At 54.5% G+C, this 21,728-nt stretch overlaps 1 protein-coding gene across 1 annotated transcript; it reads right to left on the minus strand.

Annotated features, from left to right (window-relative positions):
- On the minus strand, window positions 1-9,161 carry ZNF710 (zinc finger protein 710; the record flags this gene model as incomplete). The annotated part of the gene is made up of 4 exons (XM_080691687.1): window positions 1-170; window positions 4,535-4,709; window positions 4,816-5,007; window positions 7,698-9,161. 4 exons carry the CDS (start codon window positions 9,159-9,161, stop codon window positions 1-3), a joined length of 2,001 nt encoding a protein of 666 aa, XP_080547813.1.
- Between the last annotated feature and the right edge of the window lie 12,567 nt (window positions 9,162-21,728).

The following is a 21,728-nucleotide window of genomic DNA, read 5'->3' on the forward strand; positions in this document are numbered from 1 at the left end:
CTATAGCACGTTGTAGTAGCCCATCTCCTTCATGGCCTGCTCCGTGAGGGCACCGGCCTCAGCGCCGCCATCCACGCCGCCGTAGGTGTAGCTGCTCTCCTCGAAGTCCTCCATCTCCTGCTGGCCGTCGAGCTCCGAGGGGTCGGTGCCAGCCAGCTCCATCATGGGGTCTACAAGAGAGGGGTGCAGTTAGGCCCGGAGGCCACAGAGGAGGAGCTGCTCACCCCAAAGAAGTCCAAAAGCAGACTCGCTGTCTGCTTGGAGAACCCCAGCCGCCTCTCAGCCTCTGCTTGGGGAGCTCCAGGCACCTCTGGGGCTCACAGCTGGGTGAATGCAGGGGTGTGTGTGGACAGTGCGGCCCCAGGCGACGCCTGCAGGGCTGGCCTCAGTCACTACTTCCTGAGAAGGGCTGCCTGTCACTCAGCCCTTCTCAGCCGTCCCGGTACTGCCGCTCACCAGGCCCTCACTACTCAAAAGCTGCTGCTTGTTACCACGTTTCTGCCGTGACACTCACTCAGCACCAACTGCATGCCAGCCACTCGCACACCTAGCTAAGCTCATCCCAAGTGCACAGCAGCCCGGTGAACAGATCAGAAAGCCAGGCTCCGGGAGGCTGATCAGCTGGCATAGGCCACCCAGTGCTCGGGTCTGAACTGTGGTGCCGCGCCACCTCACCAGGCCGGAGGGGTGCTTTCTCCTCGCTTTCAACCAGCTCCGCCTAGGGGGATCCTTGGGCCTGCTTCCGGGCACAGACACACCCGTGGTAGGCCCACTGAGCTCTAGGTGAGGCTGCTAAGTAATTTTACTGAATCAGAATCTTATAAAGCTCTAGCTTTTGCAGCCAAAGCCAGATAGACTCCTGGCTGAAGCTGTTCTGTGCTCGCGTGTTGTCTGCTGAGATGTGACTTGTTTGGGGGGTGATGGGCCCAGCCCGGGGTGGGGCAGCTGGGCTTTTCACCTGAGTACTGTGGACATTTCGGGGTCACAATTCTTCACAGCGCTGAGCTCCCTGTACTGGGGACAGAGGGAGCCTAACCCACCCTAGAGGACCGGCACCTCCTGGACTTCGGATCTCTTGACTGACTCCCTCCTTCCCCTCTTTCCTCTGTGGGACTCTGTTACCTGTGCTCAGAGCATCTGACACATTCTTCCTGCCCGAATAAAACAAGGCAACTGTCCCAACTCAGAGCCCACCAGCTTCCTCCTCACATCCTGCTGTGACACCCTACGATCACACAGCTCTTATAACAACCAGCTAAATGGGCCTGCAGGGGACATTCCCACCTCTGGATCTCTGTCCACCATCCTTGCCATATTGGGCCTATGGGTCTTGTCCAGCTGGCCTTAGGAAATAGCCTGCCATTTTTACAAGGACATTGACCTACCTCCTCAAAAGACAGCCCCAGAGCTTGAGAGGCCATTCTACGTAGGTATTGGGCCTTCCTCCTGCAGAGTGCCCTGGGAAGTGGTCCTTTTTATTTTGGGTACTGGGATTGAGCCCTGGGGCATTCTACCTTACTAGGTTGCTGAGAATCTCCCTACATTGCTGAGGCTGTCCTGGAGCCTGGAATCCTCCAGTCTCAGCCTCCCAAAAAACTGGGGCTCTAGGCATGCCCCACTGTGCCTGGTGTTCTGTTGGTGGTCCCAGTGATTTCTGAAAGGCAAGGTCTGAGCTGGGCGTGGTGGCGCATGCTTGTGATCCCAGTACATGGGGGGCTGAGACAGGAGGATTCAGGATCAGGTTCATGATCAGCCTCGCTGCAACTCAGTGAGACCCTGTTTCAAAATAAAGATAAAAAATAGGGCTGAGGGTATAGCTCGGAGGTAGAATGCCCCTGGGTTCCATACCTGGTACCACCACCAAAAAAAAAAAAAAAAAGAAAAAAAAAAAGGGCAAGGTCTGCTCTGCTAGGACCCTCCAGGGTGCCACCTGGCTGGTCCACAAGAGTGGCAGCTCTCAGCTGGGTATGGTGACATGGGCCTGTAATCCCAGTACAGTGGTCCTATAGGGTCTAGAGCCAAGGGTCCCAAAGAGAGGATCCCAGTCAGCCTTGCAAGACCAGGAAACTTGTAGGAAATGCAAATTATCTGACCCCAAACAGACCTCCTGCATCTTGGCCTCTGGGCAGGACCCAGCCATTTGTTTTGCTAGATCTTCCCAGAGATTCTGAAGCCTTATACCAGTTCAATTTAGCTTCTCAAGTTCCACTGTGCAACAGTTCACTCTAGATCCTTTTAAGATGTGGATTCTGACTCTGCAGGTCCTGGGGAGAGCTACAGAGGAGTGCACCCATCTGTGGTCAAGGGAGTTGGGCTGTGGCTAGGAGCTGACTGATGGCTTAGCCAGTGTGAGGCCCTGGGGTCCCGGAACTGCATAAGCAAAGCCAAAAACATACAGCCAACAGGGCTTTATTCTCATCTACAAAGAAGCAGCCTTAATAAACTTATTTTTGGTACTAGGGATTGAATCCAGGGACATTCTAGCTTGTGTTGTACCCTGAACCCTTTTTGTTGTTTTTATTTTTAAATTTTTTTGGGGTGCTAGGGATTGAACCCAGCGATACTCTACCTCTTACACCCCCAGCCTGATTTTATTTCTTATTTGGAGACGGAGTCTCATTAGGTTGCTGAAAGCCTCGGTAAGTTGCCATGGCTGGCTTTGAACCTGTGATCCTTCTGTCTCAGCCTCCCAAGTACTGGGATTACATGTGTGTACCACCACGCCTGGTTTGGTTCTTTATTTTGAAACAGAGTCTTGCTAAGTTGTTGAAGTTCTTGCTAAATTGCTGAGGCTGGCCTTGAACCTGTGACGTTCCTGTCTCAGCCTCCCAAGTACCGGGCTTACAGATAAGTACCCTGCACCTGGATCTCCTAGATCTTTTTTTTTTTTTAATTAAAAAAAATTTTTTTACAGTACTAGAGATTGAACCTAGGAACATTCTACCTCGAGCTACATCCCCAGCTCTATTTTTTATTCTTTATTTGAAACAGGGTCTAAGTTGCAGATGGCGGCCGTACTAAGTAGCTGAGGCTGGCTGCGAACCTGCGATCCTCCCGTCTCAAGCCTCCCAAGTACCGGGCTTATAAGTGTGCACCACCATGCCCGACTTCTAGATCTTAATGGCCTCTCCCGAGGATGTGGGTGACAGTCTAGCTGAAGAATGTGACCAGCTGTTACACTCTGCCTTGGCTGCTGAGAAGCTCAGCATGCCCTCTGACCGTCCATGGACTTATCTTTCCAGTTGCCAATTCCTCCTTTGTTACTTTTTTTTTTTCTTTTTTCTTTTTTGGTTGTACTGGGGATGGAACCCTTCAACCTCCTGGCTATACTCCCAGACCTATTTTATATTTTATTTGGAAACAGGGTCTTGTAAGCCAGCATGGCTGACTTTGAACTTGGGCGATCCTCCTGTCTCTGCCTCCCAAGCACAGGGATTACAAGCGTGAGCCACCACGCCCGGCTTTTTCCCTTTATTTTGAAACAGGGTCTCACTAAGTTGTGGAGAGCCTCACTAAGTGGCTGAGGATGGCTGTGAACTGCGATCTCCCTGAGATTACAAGCGCGCACCACCACACCTTGCTGTTGCTGTTGCTGCTGCTGCTGCTGTTGTTGTTGTTGTTGTTATTATTATTATTATTATTATTATTATTATTGTACTGGGGGTTGAACCCTGGAGTATTCTATCACTGTGTTACACTGGCAGCCCTTTTTATTTTATATTTATTTTATTATTTTATTTTTTCAGTGCTGGGGATGGGACCCAGGGGTATTCTACCTCTGAGCTACACCCTCAGCCCTATTTTTTATTCTTTATTTTGAAACAGGGTCTCACTGAGTTGCAAAGAACCTAAGTAGTAGCTGAGGCTGTCCTCAAACTGCGATCCTCCTGTCTCAGCCTCCCAGATGCTGGGATTACAAACGTGTGCCACCATGCCCAGTTGTTGCTGTTATTGTTGTTATTATTATTGATTGAACCAGGGGAATTCTACCGCTGCTACACTCTGCCAGCCTTTTTATTTCGAGACAGTGTCTCACCAAGTTGCTCAGGCTGGCCTAAAACTTGCACCCCCCCCACACCATTAGGATTACAGGTGTGTGCCACCACGCCTGGCCCACCCACTTATCTCAGTGTCATCTCCCTGTACTGAGATAGTGCATCTGCCACCCCCACATGCCGTCATCTTGCATGAGCCACCTCACTTTCTGTCCTTTGGTTTCTGCACCTGTGGGTTGGGGGCTGTGGCAGCTAAGCTCACTGCCAGGATCACATGAGTTACACAGCACTCAATATGGGTAAGTTATTGTTTTTATTATTGTTTTTGTGAGCCCATTTAACTCCTCGGCAGAAGACATAAACAGCCCATCATCATGGCCACAGTGGGCCCCCGGGGTCACCGCCCCTCCAGACCTGAGCCCACCCCAGGGAGGCCCCGGCCTTGGCCAGCCTCCCCGCGCCCCTCGCTGGACAGGAGGTTCCCGAGTGCGCCACACCGCTGTCATTCCTGCTCTGTCCACTGCGCACGGCCCACCCACCTTGGCTGTCCAGGCCGACGTCCATGACCCCGTGCTTGACCTTCATGTGCCGGCTCAGGTTGCCCTTGAGGTTGAACTTGCTGGAGCAGTAGGGGCACTTGAAGGGCTTGCTGCCCGCGTGCAGGTGCATGTGGCCCAGCAGGTTGTACATGCGGTTGAAGGATTTCCCGCACACCTGGAACACAGCGGCGGGCGGGTCAGCCCGGGGCCCATGCCGCCGCCCTGGCCGGCAGCCCCCTCCCCGTGGGGCCGCCCTCCCCTGGCTGGGGCTCTCCCGGTACCTTGCATTTGAATGGCTTCACGGGGGAGTGTACAATCATGTGGGTCTTGAGGGTCTGCTTCTGCACAAAGGTCTTGAAGCAGATGTGGCACTGGTAGGGCCGGACGCTGGTGTGGATCAGCATGTGCCGCTTCATGTTGGCCTGCAGGGTGAACTCCCGGCCACACACCTCGCACTTGAACTCCTTCACGCCCTGGGGTGGGATGAGGTGGGGGGGGGCAGGGTCATCGGGTCACACGGGCACAGCTTCTGGGAAATGGTGCTTTCTGGGGGAATTCTGAGCAGGACCTTGGTGGGGCGCTTGCTCCAGGGGCCCAAGGTCACTGTGCTCGCAGCTGCGGCCTGCGCCCACCTGGGCGAGTGTGTGCCCTGCCCATGTAGCCAGTGACCAGGCACTGCCATGGCCAGCGTGGTACTGGCAGCGTGGGGCCCAGGCCAGCAGGACGAGCTCTGCCTGGTGGCCAGGGGCTGTTCCACCAGAGTGGGACGTGTGTGTTGCCTCCTCTGCTGTCTCTTGGTGGCTTTTTGGTTCAGAGACCCCTTTAACAAAAGGATTCAAAGCTGGGTGCGGTGGCGCACGCTTGTCATCCCAGCATTCGGGAGGCTGAGACAGGAGGATCGTGGTTCACGGACAGCCTCAGCTACTTAGTGAGGCTCTTTGCAACTCAGTGAGACCCTGTTTCAAAATAAAGAATAAAAAATAAGGCTGGGGTGTAGCTCAGAGGTAGAATGCCCCTGGGTTCTGCCAAAAGTAAAATGAAATAAAAAATTAAAGCTACTATCCCCCCCATCCCAAAACAAGCATTCTGGCTGCATAGACTTTTGAGGTCTCAACCTGGAGTGGTAGAGGTGTGTCTCAGTGGCTAGTGCTTCAGCATGCGTGAGGGGCTGGGTTCCATCCCTAGCCACACACACGCGTGCACGCACGCGCACACACACACACGCACACACACACTGCAACCCCCAGTGACCTCTGGGGCCTTAATTCAGGGCACCTGGGGGCCGGGCAGGAGAGTTTATCCCCAACAGATCCCCAAGTGATTCTCAGGACCCACAGGCTTTGGGACACCGAGTCCCAGAATGACGGCCTCCAAGGAGAAGCCTCTGCTGTGACAGTCCCCACACGTCCCCGGCCCTGTGTCCTCTGGGCTGTACCTGTGAGCTGTGGAGAGGAGTGAGGACGGACCTGGGAGCTGCTCCCTCTTTGTCGGGTAGGTGGTTTGGAAGGAGCTCAACGGGACAGATATGACTCTGGTCACACCTGCTGTCTCAACTGCTTGTCTGCTACTGAATTTTATATTATTTCTTTTTTTGAGGTATTGCCAATTAAACCCAGGGGCATTCTACCACTGAGCTATACCCCCAGCCCTATTTTATTCTTTATTTTGAAATAAATCTCACTAAGTTGTGGAGGGCCTCACTAAGTAGCTGAGGCTAGCCTCGAACCTGCAATTCTCCTGTCTCAGCCTCCTGAGTACTGGGATTACAAGGGTGCACCACCACATCTGGCTATGTATTATAACTTTTTCTTTGGTGCTGGGGTTTGAATTTAATGGACCTGTGTCTGTTTCTCTGAGCAGCTAGGAGGGGGAGGAAGGTCCCAGGCTGTATACCCTCTGGGAAAATCAGAGGTGCGTATGACCACCAGGGGGCCCCGCCATGCAGGAGATGGTACATATACGGTACACACACAAGTGTGCACACTTGGCATGCACATTGTAACTCAGGCTGATGATAGGGATGCTTTCAAATTTATCAGCTTTTTTAAATTTAATTTTATTTTTTTGGTGGCACTGGGTTCCTGGAAGCCCTTCTACCTCCGGGCTACATTCCCAGACCTATTTTTATACTTTTTTATTTGGAAACAGGGTCTCTTAAGCCAGAGCACACGGCTGGCTTCGACCCTGCGCGATCCTCCTGTCTCCGCCTCCCAAGCGCGGGGATGACAAGTGTGCCCACCACGCCCGGCCGGATTTATCAGCTTTTGAGTTTTGCTTTTAGCTTTTCTTCACAGAATTATGTCTTTTAGTAGTGGGGATTTCAAATGGGAGAAAGATGGCAAATACCCCACCTATACCATCCCCTTCTGCTCGCCCCCTTGGAGATATTAACAGTTCTGGTCTATCTCAGGCCTCAGTCCTCCTATTAAGAAAGCTGGGAGGTTAGTCTGCTTTAGAAATTCTGAAACTGAGGGTGCGTGGTGGTGCACGCTTGTAATTCCAGTTCTTGGGAGGCTGAGACAGGAGGATCACAGATTGGTGGCCAGCCTCAGCTACCTTGTGAGGTCCTCCACAATTTAGTGATACCCTATTTCAAAATAAGAAATAAAATAGTGAGGCTTTTTACAACTCAGCAAGACCTGTTTCAAAAAAATAAAGAATAATACATAGGGCTGGGGGTGTAGCTCGGAGGTAGAATGCCCCTGGATTCCATCTACACCACTTCAAAAAACAAAAACCAAAACCCTCAAACTGTATTCCTTGGTTTCCGAGCTACACCCCTAGCCCTGCTTTTTATTCTTTATTTTGAAATAGAGTCTCAGTAAATTGCAGAGGGCCTAAGTAGTTGAGGCTGGATATGAACCGCGATCCTCTTGTTTCAGCCTCCCAAGAACTGGGATTACAAGTCTGCGCCACCACGCCTGGCTCTCAGCTCTTACTTCTTATTTTGAAACAGCCTTGCTAGGTTGATGAGAGCCTCACTGCTCGCTGAGGCTGACCTGCGATCCTCCTGTCTCAGCCTCCCAAGAACTGGGATTACAAGTGTGCACCACCACGCCTGGCTCCATCAAGATAACATTTATAAGGAGAAGAAAGGCTGGCCTGAGTCCCGCCTGCGCAGTGTCCCCCAGGCCCGGGGTGCGGGGCGGGCGGGCGGCCTCACCTTGTGGGTAAGTGAGTGCTGCTTGAGGTGGTGGATCTGGCTGAACTCCATGCCGCATTCGGTGCACACGAAGGGCCGCACGTTCTGGTGCTTGAGCATGTGGTTTTGCAGCTGGCTGCGGTAGTGGAAGGACTTGTCGCACTCGAGGCACTGGTAGAGGGTGGGGCCCTGGTGGGAGGCCAGGTGCCGCTTGAGCTGGGTCAGGGTGGAGAAGTCCAGGCCACACTCGACGCAGACGTGGCAGCGGCCACTCTCGTGCTTTACCTCGTGGGCTTTGAGCTCACTGGGGTAGGCGAAGCCGCGGCCGCAGAAGTGGCAGCTGTAGGGCTTGACCTCGGAGTGCAGCAGCATGTGGCGCTTGAGGTGGCTGGTCTGCGTGAAGGCCTTGTGGCACACCTGGCACTTGTGAGGCCGCGTGCCCTGGTGCGTCAGCAGGTGCGTCTGCAGGTGGCTGGGCTGCTTGAAGAGCTTGCTGCAGTGCGGGCAGGAGTGCGGCTTGATGCCATTGTGGCCCAGGATGTGCGTGACCAGGTTGTACTTGGACGTGTACGACTTCTCGCACATGCGGCACTGCCAGCGCTTCTGGCGGTCGCCCGCCTCCACCAGGTAGGAGTCGTCGATCTGCACGTTGATGTCCAGCCGGTCCAGCTGGGCCTTCTTATGGCGCTCCACCGTCGAGCCCGCTGCGTCTGCCTCGAACTCGCCGGCCTCCTGCCACACGAAGCCCTGTTCCGGCTTGATGGGTTCCGGGGAGGCCATGGTGGGGGCCTCGGGGTCGCTCAGGGGGGCCAGATGGGGCGCCTCGAAGCCACACTCGGGGGGCATGGCCTCGGGCCCGGGCAGCGCCATGCTGGGCTCGGGGAAGCCATCCCGGGCTGGGTCTGGGAATTGAGGGTCATACGGGGCCACGTCCAGCTCCGGCCTTGGAGTTCGGGGCACGTGCCGGAGCGTCCGCGGCTTGCGGCTGAAGGCGCTGAGGTCAATCATCTTCACGGCGCTGCTCTGCACCATGGCCTCACAGCCACCGCCGGCCACCTCGGTGGGGGCCTCCACTGGGCCCGCGTCCTTGTCATCCCCAGGCACGGACACCTCGTACACCTCCTGCTCCTCCTCCTCCTCCTCCACCTTCTCAAACTTGACCTTGGGCACCAGCCGCACAGGGGGCCGTGTCTTCCGCCGAGTGTGCTTCTCGAAGGCCGTCTCCACCTCCAGCACCTCCTCCTCGGCCGGCTCTTCCAGGGCTCGGCCGTTGCAGGCCATCTGGTAGATGTCAGGGCCCGGTGGCCCAGGCTCCCCCACGGCCGCTCCAGACAACTCCGGCCCTAGGTCTGGGTAGAAGGCCTCGGCGCTGATGGTGGCTCCAAAGAGCTCATTCTCTGAGACGAGGCCCAGCACTGCGGCCTGAGCTAAGGACAACACCACCACGGCGTCCGTCTGTGTCCCTGAGTCCACGAAGCCCTCCATCCCGCGACGCTGGCTACGAGGGCATCACTGTGGGGAAAAGGGCACATTACACCACTGGACAGAAGGCTGTGGCCCGAGACGCCCGGCTAATTTGGGTGGGTCTGTCCCTGATGCCTTTCTACTCCTGCTGTGGGAATAGGGCCACTTGTAATTACAGGGCGCGATAGTCTCCGTGTATCTGACCACCTCCTCCACCTCCCTGTGAGCTCTGGGTAACGCTGGCCCCTTCAATGGCCTCAGTCTTCCCATCTGTAAAACAGGGTTTTACAGTGCCTCTTGGTTGTGGCCTGCAGATCTTCCAAGACGTGCTCAGCCCTCTGACTCAAAAATGGAAAAGAAGGTAATTCTACTATTTTAAAAATAACGATCTACTATTATCATATATGTGTGTGTGTATGTATATGTGTGTGTGTGTGTGTGTATATATATATATATATATATATATATATATATATATAAAATTTTTTTTTTAGTCTGGGATGGAACCCAGGGACATTTTACCTTTGAGCTCTACCTCCAGCCCTATTTTTTATTCTTTATTTTGAAACAGGGTCTCACTAAATTGCAGAGTGCCTAACTAAGTAGCTGAGGCTCGCCATAAACCTGCAATCTTCCTTTCTCAGCCTCCCAAGTACTGGGATTACAAGTGTAAACCACCATGCCTGGCAATCTGTTTTTTCTTTTTTTGTGCTGGGGGTTGAACCTAGGGGACACTCTACCTTCTAGTTAATCCCGCAGTCCTATTTTATTTTGAAACAGAGTCTGGTTAAGTTCCCCGAGGCTGGCCTTGAATCTGCGATTCTCCTGTTTCAGCCTCCTAAGTACTAAGATTACAAGCATGCGCCACCATGCCTGGCTACCGTTCTGCGCCACCACTATGCCTGGCTATTGAAACTGGTTTTAAAGTCCCATCTATTCAAATCCAGTACGTCCCCATCCCAGCACTTTCAACAGCTCCACTGGCTGTGCTGCCAAGATAATTAATTTGCACAGACCTTGAGACTATGCTGCGAGGTGTTAAACAACTGTCACCATTTGTGACAGCTCAGCTATACGGATGAGGGTTTATGTATGTGGGGCAAAAACAAGACAACATAGAAAAATAAATGAGGCTCTGAGGCTGGTCTCAAGCTTCAGCTACCAACCCATCAGCTCTGACGCTAAGTGTCTGCGTCTCACACAGGTCATTGTTTTTGTTGATTAGCTAATGTTACACATTTAAATATCTAAATTTATACTGGCAAAGATATACCTTTGATCTGGTTTATACACTGGGGTTGCACATCATATACGATTCAGAGGAAGGGCTTTCAATGGCCAACATGTCTGAGGCCAGCATCTGACTTGAATGCTAAAACTGGCTCCCAGGTTTAGGTTCCCAGACTCTGATCTAGCAGGTTCTTGTGAACAATGCCAAAATGCAAGCACCTGTCCAGGTGTGGCCCCTGGGGCTCCAGTGGCCTCAGGGCACACCTGCTCTCTAGTGTGTGTGAGTGGCCCCTGAGCCCCACCTACGGCACCACGCCCATGCCCTCCCAAGGCGGCTCCTCCCCTGGAGCTCAAACACTCATGTCCCTGTGCCCTGCCTGGCTCAGCGCATGGCATATCACCAGAGAAGGGGGCCACACTCCTGCCTCCCTGCCCTCCTCCCAGGGCCCGGGCATGGCTGACCGCCTCCCTCAGGAAACCAGCCCAGGCCTGGTGCGCTCTCCCCCAGTGCCCAGAAGAGCTTCCTCTTCCTGAGTGACTAAGAATACCCAGCCAGGAATTTAGCCCCCTTGAAACAGTCCCTGACGATTAAACTATTAGGCTTAGAGTGTGGCTCTCAGGGAAGGGATCAAACAGGAACCTCTGTCGGGGGCTCAGGGTCCATCTGGAACCGGCCCGGAGTGCTCAGCCCACTTGAGGAGCACGCTCCCCCACCCCAGCTGCAGGAGAGGGAGCCCAGCTGTACTCCAAGCCCTGGTTCTACCCCTCACAGGTGACCAGGCAAAGGAACCTCAGTCCCTTCTGTACCTCACATTCCCCATCTAAAAAGCAGGGGTGAAAACCCCTACCCGAGAGCGAAGGTCAGAGCAGGAAGGGGCTCAGCCAGATGAAGGACTGCTCATCTCTGGGAATCCCTGGAGGAAGCCCATTCTGAAGACAGGTTTCCATCCCCAGACTGCAAACTCACCAAGGACAGCCACCGGGACTAAGAACCCATCCACTCATTGCGACAGATAAACCCTGCCATGGGCTGGTGCCTGTGCTGGGGAGCGGGGTGAAGAGGCTCCCACCCCCACAGGAGACCCGCCCGCTGACCCCGCAGCCGCGGCTGGGCTCCTCGCGGTCTCCACAGGCGGCCTGTCTGCTGGACGCAGTGCCCAGCAGCAGCCCTGGGGTCTGCTGTGGCTTTAAGCAAACAATGTGTTCAGCGTTTTTTCTAGACTTCCCTAAAGTCAGAACCAGAGCAGAGGAGCTGATCCATGGGGGAGGCTAGGCCCGGGGTGTGGCGACAGGTCCGGAGCTCAGATCTGGAGTCCTCATGGACACGTCCCTAGCTTTGGGAGCCTAGCCTTTCCCTCTCTTTTCCTTTTTTTCTTGTCCTGGACACCGGATGCAAACCGGGCCTGTCTACCCTTCCTTCCTCTAGGAACAGGTGCCTTCAACTGGAGAAGCTGTGCCAGCTCTGGGAGCTGGGCCTGGCTGCAAGAGGGGGCTGGCGGAGCGGCCTGCCCTCTGAGGCACAGTGAGTCTCCACACCAGGGAAGTGCCACTTGGCATTAACTGAACACTCACCAGGTCCCAGCCACTCAACCCTAAAACATCCCCAGGGCAAGGTAGTGAGCACCTGTACTTGCACTGGGGACATTAGGGCTCCACGTCTCCATCTCTGGTTCACAGTTTCAGCCTGAGAGGGCACAGGGTGGCTCTGAGTGGGGCCTCCTAAGCTCTCAGGGGCCGCCCTGGGCCACCAGGAGCAGAGGGACGGCACACTCCAACGCGAAGCCTCATGCCTCCTGCTGGCTGGAGGTCCTGGGCCCTGGCCAGCCGGAGCCCGCCGCCTCGTGGCTGCTTTCCTACTGGACAGACACTTGCCAGTGTCTAAACACAAACCTCACCCTGCGGGCACCTGTTTAAGGGGCGTATGGGCTGGGCTTGTGTCCTTGCTCCTGTCTTCTGGGGCAGCAATGTAGAGGGGTGTGTGTGTGTGTGTGTGTGTGTGTGTGTGTGTGTGTGTGTGAATAATCAGCTCTGTTAAGACTAAGGGGATAGCGGGGTGTGGTGGTACACGCTTGTAATCCCCATGCGCTTAGGAGGCTGAGACCTGAGACAGGAGGATCGCACAGGTTTGAGGTCAGCCTCATCTACTTAGTGAGACCCTGTTTCCAAATAAAATATAAAATAGGTCTAGGAGTATAGCCCAGTAGAAAGCCTCTGGGTTCCACCCCCAGTACTAAGGGGATGAAGACACAAACCTAACAGTCTGCCCTCCCTCCTCCTCCTCCTCCTGGGCCCGCCTTTCCCTTCTCATCCCTACTCACCAGCCAGAGCCGGGCTGTGTGCCTGGGGCTGCCAGGAGTCCCACTGTGGGCCAGGCCTGCTCCGCCCCAGCCTGGCCCTTCTGCACCCGAGGCCCCTCATGCCACCTCCCTGTCTGTCCACTTGAGCTCCTGGCTACTCTAAGAGAAAGGGGGTTGGGCGGCCGGCTCCCCCACAGCGGGCTAACTAGCTGGGGTGTCCATTAGACCACGCGGCTCAGCCTCCACCCGAGGACGGGGTCCCCAGGGTGCAGAGAAAGTAAATGTTAGAGGCAAGGAGATGGAGATACGGAGTAGTGTGGCTGTGCTGAGCGTGGGGGAAGGGAAGCCACAGGAGGGAGAGGGAGGGAGAGAGGAAAGAAATGAAGAGCCTGGGAAGGGGAGAGGAGGAGCCTGAGAGGGAGGGCGGGAGGGAGAGAAAGAGAGAGAAAGACACACACACTGAGGAGGCCTAGGAACAAAGGCGGGGCTGCGCCTGGAAGCGCTGCCCTATTTCCCAGGGCTCAGCATCCCCCCTGGGGCCTCAGGCCAGGCCAGCCTGGGGGAGGGGATGCAGTCACCCAAAGTCCTGGCGGAGGCCTCCTCTGCCCCAGAGCCCTGTCTCTCCCTGTTGCTTTGCCTTCCTTGCCATTGTGCTGCGGTTCCTATCAACACTGGCACCAACCCTGTGACCCTGGGCAAGTCACCTGATGCCTCAGGGCTCAGTTTCTGCACCTGTGAAATGGGTACAAGGGCAAGCTCACTCTTGGCCTTCCCACCTGTCCTGTGGGGTCCTCTTCTCCAGATGTGGCCACACCTGATCTGCTCCCCTTCCCACTGTCCCCGCAGCTCCTCCCTTCTCAGAGAGACCCCTGCAAGGGTGCCTGGGAAGGAGGGTGGGACTGAGGCCTTGGTGTGGACTGGGGCTGGAGGACACAGGCCATTTTGAAGGAAGAACCAACAGGACCTAGTGACCACTCACCACCAGGAACCTCAAAACAACTGAAGACGAAAGTGGGGTTTCTGCAGCCCAGGAGTGGCGGGTTTTCACGGGACGACTGTCTCCCCAGGGCCTAGGAGCTGCCCCATCCCCGTGTAACCACAGCAGCCGCGAGCTCATGCTAGGGGGTTTTGCTTGTAGCCCCTTCATCTTGGCCTTGGATTGCCAGCTGGCTAAGAGCTACGGTCTCCAGCCCGGCATTTACTGAGCACCACCCATCAGGAGCAGGGGAGGAGGTGGACCTCCTGGCCTGGCACTCAAGCACCCTGGGGCCCTGCCACCTGCCGTGCGGGTGGAGGAGCGCAGGCTCCGGGGCTGGAGAGGCGGGCACTAGAGGGGGCAGGACAGGTGGCCGGCCTGGCCGAGGGAAGTAAGTTCCAGGCAGGGCCGCCAAAGCACTCCACCTGGGGGCGGAACTTCCCTGTTCCCTCTGCTGTCTTCTCAGTAGACTTAAAGGTAAACCCTGCTCCCATCCCCAGAAAGGAAGAGGAAGCGAAAGCCGGAAGAGAGGAAAGGGCGCTGGGTTGTGCAAGCTTCGGGCTGCTTGCCACTTCTGCCGGGCTCAGCTCAAGTGCTCTCCCTACCCCACTTCTGCCGGACTCAGCAGCGGGGCTGGGAGGGGCCGGCAGAGGGCTCTCTCTGCTGGAGTCTCTCTGCCTCAGCTTCTGCTTTTCTCTGTGGACAGATCTGCTGACGTCCAACTCCAGGGGTTGCAGTGAGGGGCCACCGGCTCACAGAGTGCCTGTCGAGTGTCTAGCTCCCCTTCTTTTTTCTTTTTTTTTGCAGGTCTAGGGATGGAACCCAGGGGCATTTGACCTTGGAGCTACACTCCCTGCCTTATTTTATTCTTTATTTTGAAACAGGGTCTAAGTCCGGAGGGCCTCACTAAGTAGCTGAGGCTGTCCACGAACCTCGATCCTCCGGTCTCAGCCTCGCAAATGCTGGGATTGCAAGCGTTTTAAGATAGGCTCTGGCCATGCTGCCCCTTATGGCCTTCAGCTCCTGGGCTCAAGTGCTCTCCCTACCCCATGCCTGAAGAGCTGGGGTTACAGGCCCACACCACCATGCACATCTCAGCCCTTTCTCTGTTTTTTTTTTTTTTTTTTTTCCCCTTATACTGGAGATAGAACCCAGAGGCATTCTACCTCTGCACTACACTCCCCGCCCTATTTTTTATTCTTTATTTGGAAACAAGGTCTAAGTTTAAGTCTAAGTTGCAGTGGGCCTCACTAAGTAGCTGAGGCTAGTAGCGAACCTGAGGTCCTCCTGTCTCAGCCTCCCAAGTACTGGGATTACAAGCGTGCGCCACCACGCCCTGCTTCAGCCCTGAAGCCAAGGAGGGGAAGGGACTGACCCTGGGTCCACAGTGAGATGGAGGCGAAGGAGGGCCAGAGTGCCACCCTCGGCCCCAGGGCCTGCAGAGCAAGTCCCCAGGCCTCTTACTGCTCAAGGCCGTCCTCAGTCAGGCTCTAGGGCTCCTCTGAACCTCACAGCTGATACTTCCCCACTGAGGCCTCTGCACAGGCCGGTGGGCCCTGCACTGGGTACCTTCCTTTCCTCTCTGGAATTAGTGTTCAGGGCCAGACTGAAAGCATCACTGTGCCAGTTAATTTTTATTTTATACTGTGTGTGTGTGTGTGGTGTTGACAACTGAACCCGACCTTATGCATACTAGGCAAGAAATTTACCACTCTGCCATCTCCCCGGCCTGTGATAGTTAATTTTACGTGGCCACTGTGGCGAGACTGTGGTCTCCAGGTGTTGGGTCACACACTCATCTACGTGTTGCTCCAGAAGTGCTCTGCAGATGTGATTGACATTTTAAACCAGTGGACTTGAAGCAGTAACCCTCTGTAATGTGGGTGGGCCTCATCCAATCAGTTGAGGGTCTTAGGGTCAAACTCAGATGTTTCCCAGAGGAGTAATTCTGCCTCAAGACTAACCTCCAAATACCACCTGAGAGGCAGCCTGCTGGCCTGCTCCACAGATTCTGGACTTGCCAGCTCCCACAACTGCGTGCGCCAATTCCTTAAAACCAATCAACCAACCAATGTCTTTGTCTTTCTGTCTATCTACGCGTATACCCTATTGGTTCAGTTCCTCTGGAGAAGCTGCCTGGCACAATCATGTAGACTTATAACTGTACCTGTTCATGAGTCCTCGCTGCCAGGCAGCAGAGAGGGCTGACAGTCGCTAAGGGACCAAGAATGATGATCAAGTAAGTGTGGTCCACGGGGCCCTGGGAAGCCGAGTGACGCTGCCTGACAGCCCCGGCACGGAGGGGCCCGAGCGGGACAGTGCCCTTGCTGAGGCTCGCTTGCCCCGGGCCCTGGCCGTGTGCCCCAAGGCTGCCACCGCTCCTGGAATCTTCACCGCAGGGCTGGCAGTAACTCCGGGGACCCATGAGATCACAGGTAGGAAACCAAGCCCCAAGCCCCAGATCGGCCCAGCACAGCTCTTAACCTTCCTGTCCGTCCTTTCTTCCATCCATCCTTCCTTCCTTCCTTCCTTCCTTCCTTCCTTCCTTCCATCCATCCGAGCCAGAGGCAACCCCCCCCCCCAATCTGGAGGCTGAGTGGGGGTGGCAGGAGCAGGAGGGAGGGCTCTCGCCATTCTACCTCCTGCAGGAAGCACTTTGAGTCCTGAGTCCCCCCCCTTCATCTCCAGCACATGGCCTGCTGTTTTTTAATTTAATTTAATTTTTTCAGTACTGGGATGGAACCCAGGGATTCTACCTCTGAGCTATACCCCTAGCCCTATTTTCTTTTCTTTTGAAACAGGGTCTCACTAAGTTGCAAAAGGCCTCACTAAGTAGCTGAGGCTAGCCCCAAACCGCAATCCTCCTGTCTCAGCCTCCCAAGTACTAGGAATTTTTTTTGTGTGTGTGGTGGTACTGGGATTGAACCCAGGGACACTGTACCTTTGAGCTCCACCCATAGCCCTATTTTTTATTCTTTTTTTTTTTTTTTTTTTTTGGTGGTACTGGGGTTCCTGGAAGCCCTTCTTCCTCCGGGCTACACTCCCAGACCTATTTTATATTTTTGAAACAGGGTCTCTTACGCCAGCACGGCTGGCTTCGAACCTGCGCGATCCTCCTGTCTCCGCCTCCCAAGCGCGGGGATTACAAGCGTGCGCCACCACGCCTGGCTCCTATTTTTCATTCTTTATTTTTATTTTATTTTTTGCGGTACTGGGGATATAACTCAGGGGCATTCTACCTCTAAGCTATACTCCCAGTCCTATTTTTTACTCTTTATTTTGAAACAGGGTCTCTCTGAGTTGCAAAGGGCCTAAGTAGCTGAGGATGTCCATGAACTGTGATCCTCCAGTCTCAGCCTCCCAAATGCTGAGATGACAAGCATGCGACACCATGCCTGGCTTATTCTTTATTGTGAAATGGGGTCTCACTGAGTTGCAGAGGGCCTTACTAAGTAACTGAGGCTGGTCGCGAACCTGCGATCCTCCTGTCTCAGCCTCCCAAGTACTAGGATTACAAGCATGCGCCACCATGCCTAGTTCCAAGTACTGGGCTTTTGCGTGTGTGCCTCCACGCCAGGCTGGTCCTGGTGCGTGGGGGGCTCTTCCTTGCTCCCTCCCCATCACTCTCAGCCTGGCTACCCACAGTCTCAGCCGCTTGGAGCTTAATACTTTTCCTTCTTGGACCTCATCCTAATTTAACAATTTGTTAATGATTTGTTTGCCCAATGACTTGCCTAATCGCTGGCATCTCAGTTAGACGACAGACTCCCAGGGCAGAGCCCTTGTCTGGGGCTCACCTCTGCATCTCTGGCACAGTGCAATGGAGAATGAATTCCTGCCCTTTTGAGAGGATCTGTATTCAAGGGCAAAGAAAAAGGAGGCCCCTGGCTGAGCCCAGCTTTGGAAAGCAGCCAGAAGGAAACAGCCCGGTCTGGACTTCCTTGCCCTGAGCTTCAGGACCAGCTCCTGTTCCCAGGGGGAGCGAGGGCAGGACTCATGTTTCTAGAAGGCTCTTCATCTTTCCTCCAATTCTAGAAGCAAAAAGCACCATTGGTGTCCTGAACGAGGACACTATATTAGAGCCCCAGATCACCAGCTGGATGTATCAGAGGAAAACAAACAGACCTTGAGTTTGCAAGTCAAATGACAAAGATAGTAAAAATGAAGGCACAATCCGCGTGCAGGTATCGGGGCTGAACTTCGTCAGGGCCTGCGATGAGCCTGTGGTATTTCTACACCTCGGAGCCGGGCAGTGCTTTGGGGCAGGGGAGTCCTGTCTCCATCCTAGGGTATGGAGGCTGCAGGGAGGCCTTGGCCGGTCTGCCCAGGGCCAGGGCCCAGCTCTCTCCACTCCCCACGCCACGCCCTCAGCAGGGTGGGCTTCCTGGGTGGTGGCTTCCTGCCCTGACAACCTCAGTTCAGCCCTGGGAACCCCTGGTGGCTTCCTTTCCTCCCTTCCAAGTCTCACCTCATCCTCGCCTCGCTGCGCCCTCCGCCTTCTCCATCCTATCTTCCTCTCCCTCCATTCCTCCCCTCTTCTGTTTCCGTGGCAACCCCGTCCTCCGCTCTGCCGCTCGGTCCTGTGTTCCCATCTCCTCTCTTTCTTTCCCCTTTCATCTCTCCCTCAGCGCAGTGGAGAGTCCAAATCGCCCTGTGTCCTTTGCTTCTGGCCTCTAGCTCCCTTTCACTCTCCTTTTATCTCCTTCAGTGTTCTCCTGTCATCTCAGAGCGACATTTATTTATCTCTTCAAAAACAAAAAAACAAAAAAACCAGGAAGGAAGGAAGGAAAAAGAAACCCCCTCCCATGAGCCCTGGCTCCCCACTTCAGGGCCAGCCCCTTTTTTCTTGGGTCCTCTCTTAGAGGCCCCACCGTGGCAGGGAGGAAGGAGACAGATGCAGAATGGAATCCCTGCCCCCTGGGAGGGAGAGAGCGTGCAGGTGGGAGGCTCCTGGGGGCACCTTGGAGAGCGACCTCGCTGCCTGGAGCGTGGAGCCCCCTCCATGATGGAGCAAGGACCGGACCGGCAGCCTATGCCAGGTATAACCGTGAGTTGCCTTGTGGCATAAGCCAGGCCAGAAGCCCCCCACGACGTGGCCCGAGGCAGGAATTCATTGCCCTGCAGGGAAATCCAACTACAAAACCTCTCCTGGAGCCCAGGCCTGCCTGGCCTTGTGCAGCTGGGCCTGGGCTCAGGCTGAGGCAAAGCCGCTCCTCAGTGCCCCCAGGTCCCCCAGCGCAGAGCAGCAAGAGCCGTCAGTCCTCGGAATTCACAGTGCTGAGGGTGTGGACCTAGCGTGCAGGAGGCCCTGGGTGCGTCCGCAGTGGTAAGCAAGAAAGAAATAAATGAGTGGCCTCTGCAAAAAGAAGGACCCACCCATAGGCTCTCCTACCACCTCTGCCTCCTGTTCTCATTTTTTTTTCAGCCCTCATTTACTGAATTCCTATTACAGACCAGGCATGTGATACAGGCCATACCAGAGAGGTTTTTTTTTTTTTTTTTTTTTTTTTGGTACTAGAGACTGAACCCAGGGGAATTTTACCTCCAAGCTACACCAGCCCTATTTTTACTTATTTATTCGGAAACAGAGTCTCACTAGGTTAATGAAAGTCTCACTACTTGTGGAGGTTATCCTTAAACCTGTGATCCTCCTGTCTTAGCCTCCCAAGTACTGGGATTACAAGCATGCACCCCCACGCCCAGCTGAGATAGGCATTTTTATTTTTATTTATTTTTACAGATGAGCACACTGAGGCTTAGAAAGCTATTACTTGTCTAAGTCATTATAACCAGTAAGAGATACGGGGCCAGATCTGAGCCCATAACAATCAGGTTCTTCCTCATGGACTCCACATCAAGCCCTCGCCTGGCCTCCTCTTGTCTGCCCCACTGCTGCACTCAATCTGGACTGATCGGGGATGACAGAAGAAACAAAGGTCCAGGAGCAGATTTACTGTGGAAAATGAGGCACGCCGATTATGGCTGTGGCCCTGGTGTCTCAGGGTGACGGAGAGAAAGATGCGTGGGTGGAAAACAGTCCCTAGTCCCCTGGGAAATGTAAGTCACACAGAGAAGAGGAAAGGGTCCCTGGGTCTTCAGGACAACCACCCCCCGCCCCCAGCTCTGCAAGTTTTTGGCTGCAGCTGTGAGGCATGGCTGTGTCCGGGAGGAGGCCACGGTACCGGCGGCTCCTAAGCCTGTGGTCCGAGGGCCCAGCTGCAGTAGCTGCAGGTCTGCCCTGCCCTGCAGTTGGCAGAGCCCTGACCTAGCATGCAGCAAGTCTCAGGGTGCAGGTCACAAGGGGCAGTGATATCCTCACTTTCCCCAGCACCTTGGGGACCCCATGAAAGGCTGAGGGCAGCAGTGTGGGGAAGGAAGCCTGGAGGGGCTGTCCTTGCTCTGCAGATCAACAGAAAGAGAGGATCATGGCGGAGCGCTCTGAGTCGCATCCTTCAACGGTCTCTCATCTCCCTGGACTTCAGTTTTTTTTCTATAAAGGGGACAGGGACAGGATAAGGGTCTACCGCATATCGTGTCTTTCCTTTAGGCCAGGTGTTCCATCTCATGAGATCATGTGTATTAAGAGTGAGGCGTCTTGGTAACAAAATCCATTTTACAGAGAAGGAAGCTGAGGCACAGAAGTCAAGTGACTAGCCCGAGATCACCAGCTTACACCACAGGATAAGCGAAGGTAGGGTCTAACTCCTATGCCCCTGCCTCTGGGGATAAAGGAGGCAAGGAAATCAATCGTGTGTTGGATAATGAGGTGGGAGCGGAGCGAGGGCTCGGGCACTGGGAGCTATCGCTATGTCACAATTATTCCCATGATTATCCACTCTGGGGCCAGGTGGGTGTTGGGTGTTGGTCTTTATCAAACACCGCCAGTAATAAATTTACCACTGGCATTTATCAAACAGCGCCAGTCTCGGAGACCTCAAAGTTTGGTTAGAGACAGGATTAAGAACTATGAAACAAACCGGGCATGGTGGTGCACGCTTGTAATCCCAGACCTTGGGAGGCTGAGACAGGAGGATCGCACAGTTTCAAAGCCAGCCTCGGCTACTTAGTGAGGCCCTCTAAAACTTAGTGAAACCCTGCTTCCAAATAAAATATAAAATAGGTCTGGGAGTATAGCCTGGAGGTAGAAAGCCCCTGGGATCCATCTCCAGTGCCACACACACACACACACACACACACACACACACACACACAAAAGAACTATGAAACAACAGCCTGAAATATCAGAAAAGAAAAAGACAAAATCACTTTGCTTTTTTGTAACTTGTGGGATCAGAAATGTTCTTTCCTGTAAAGCAGCTCTACTGGGGGCAAGTGTCCTGGAGCCTGGGCTATGGCTGGATCACGGCTGCCCACCCCTCCCTCGCTGGCCTGTTAGGCCTCAGTCTCCCGCCTGTGGTGAGGGTTCCACTTCCTAGACTTGCCAGGCCAATGAGAATGGTGGGTGGCGGTTACCGGAGAGCTAAGCAGTGGGAGAGGCCAGTTCTCAACCTCACCCACAGGTCCAGGGGCAACAAGAGCTGGCCCAGGCCAGGGGCCGGATGGAGAACGCAAGCTAAGTAGAAAGCGGAAGCCGGCACTGTGGCGCACACCCGTAACTCCTAGTACTGGGACTGAGACAGGATTGCAGGTGTTAGGCCAGCCTCAACAGCTTAGTGAGACTTTGTTTAAAAAAAAAAATAAATGAAAGGGCTGGTGATATGTATAATATGTCTGGCTCAGAGACAGAATGAACTGGGGTACTTCAATCCCTAATACCATAAAAAAAAAAAAAAAAAGAGTGGTGCAGTGGCAGAGAAGATGCTGAGGTCCCAGGGCGGGCACAGAGCCTGCCCCCCTCACCACGGCCTGAGTGGCTCATCCTGCCAGAGCCCGACGGCTCGGCACCGCCTCCCAAAGCCAGTACTGCGATCACTTGTTTTGCAGTCACCCACATACACCCTTGAGTCTGGATTTTTGCCAGGAGAGGAGGAATGGGGAATAGTTCCTCTGGGGATCTGGGAGGGGCAGCGGGCGAGACACTTGCGGAGGAGGGAAAGCACACAAACACCAACGCACCGTCCACAC

The sequence above is a fragment of the Muscardinus avellanarius genome (genome assembly GCF_963383645.1).
Source record: "Muscardinus avellanarius genome assembly, chromosome: 3".
Taxonomy (NCBI): domain Eukaryota; kingdom Metazoa; phylum Chordata; class Mammalia; order Rodentia; family Gliridae; genus Muscardinus; species Muscardinus avellanarius.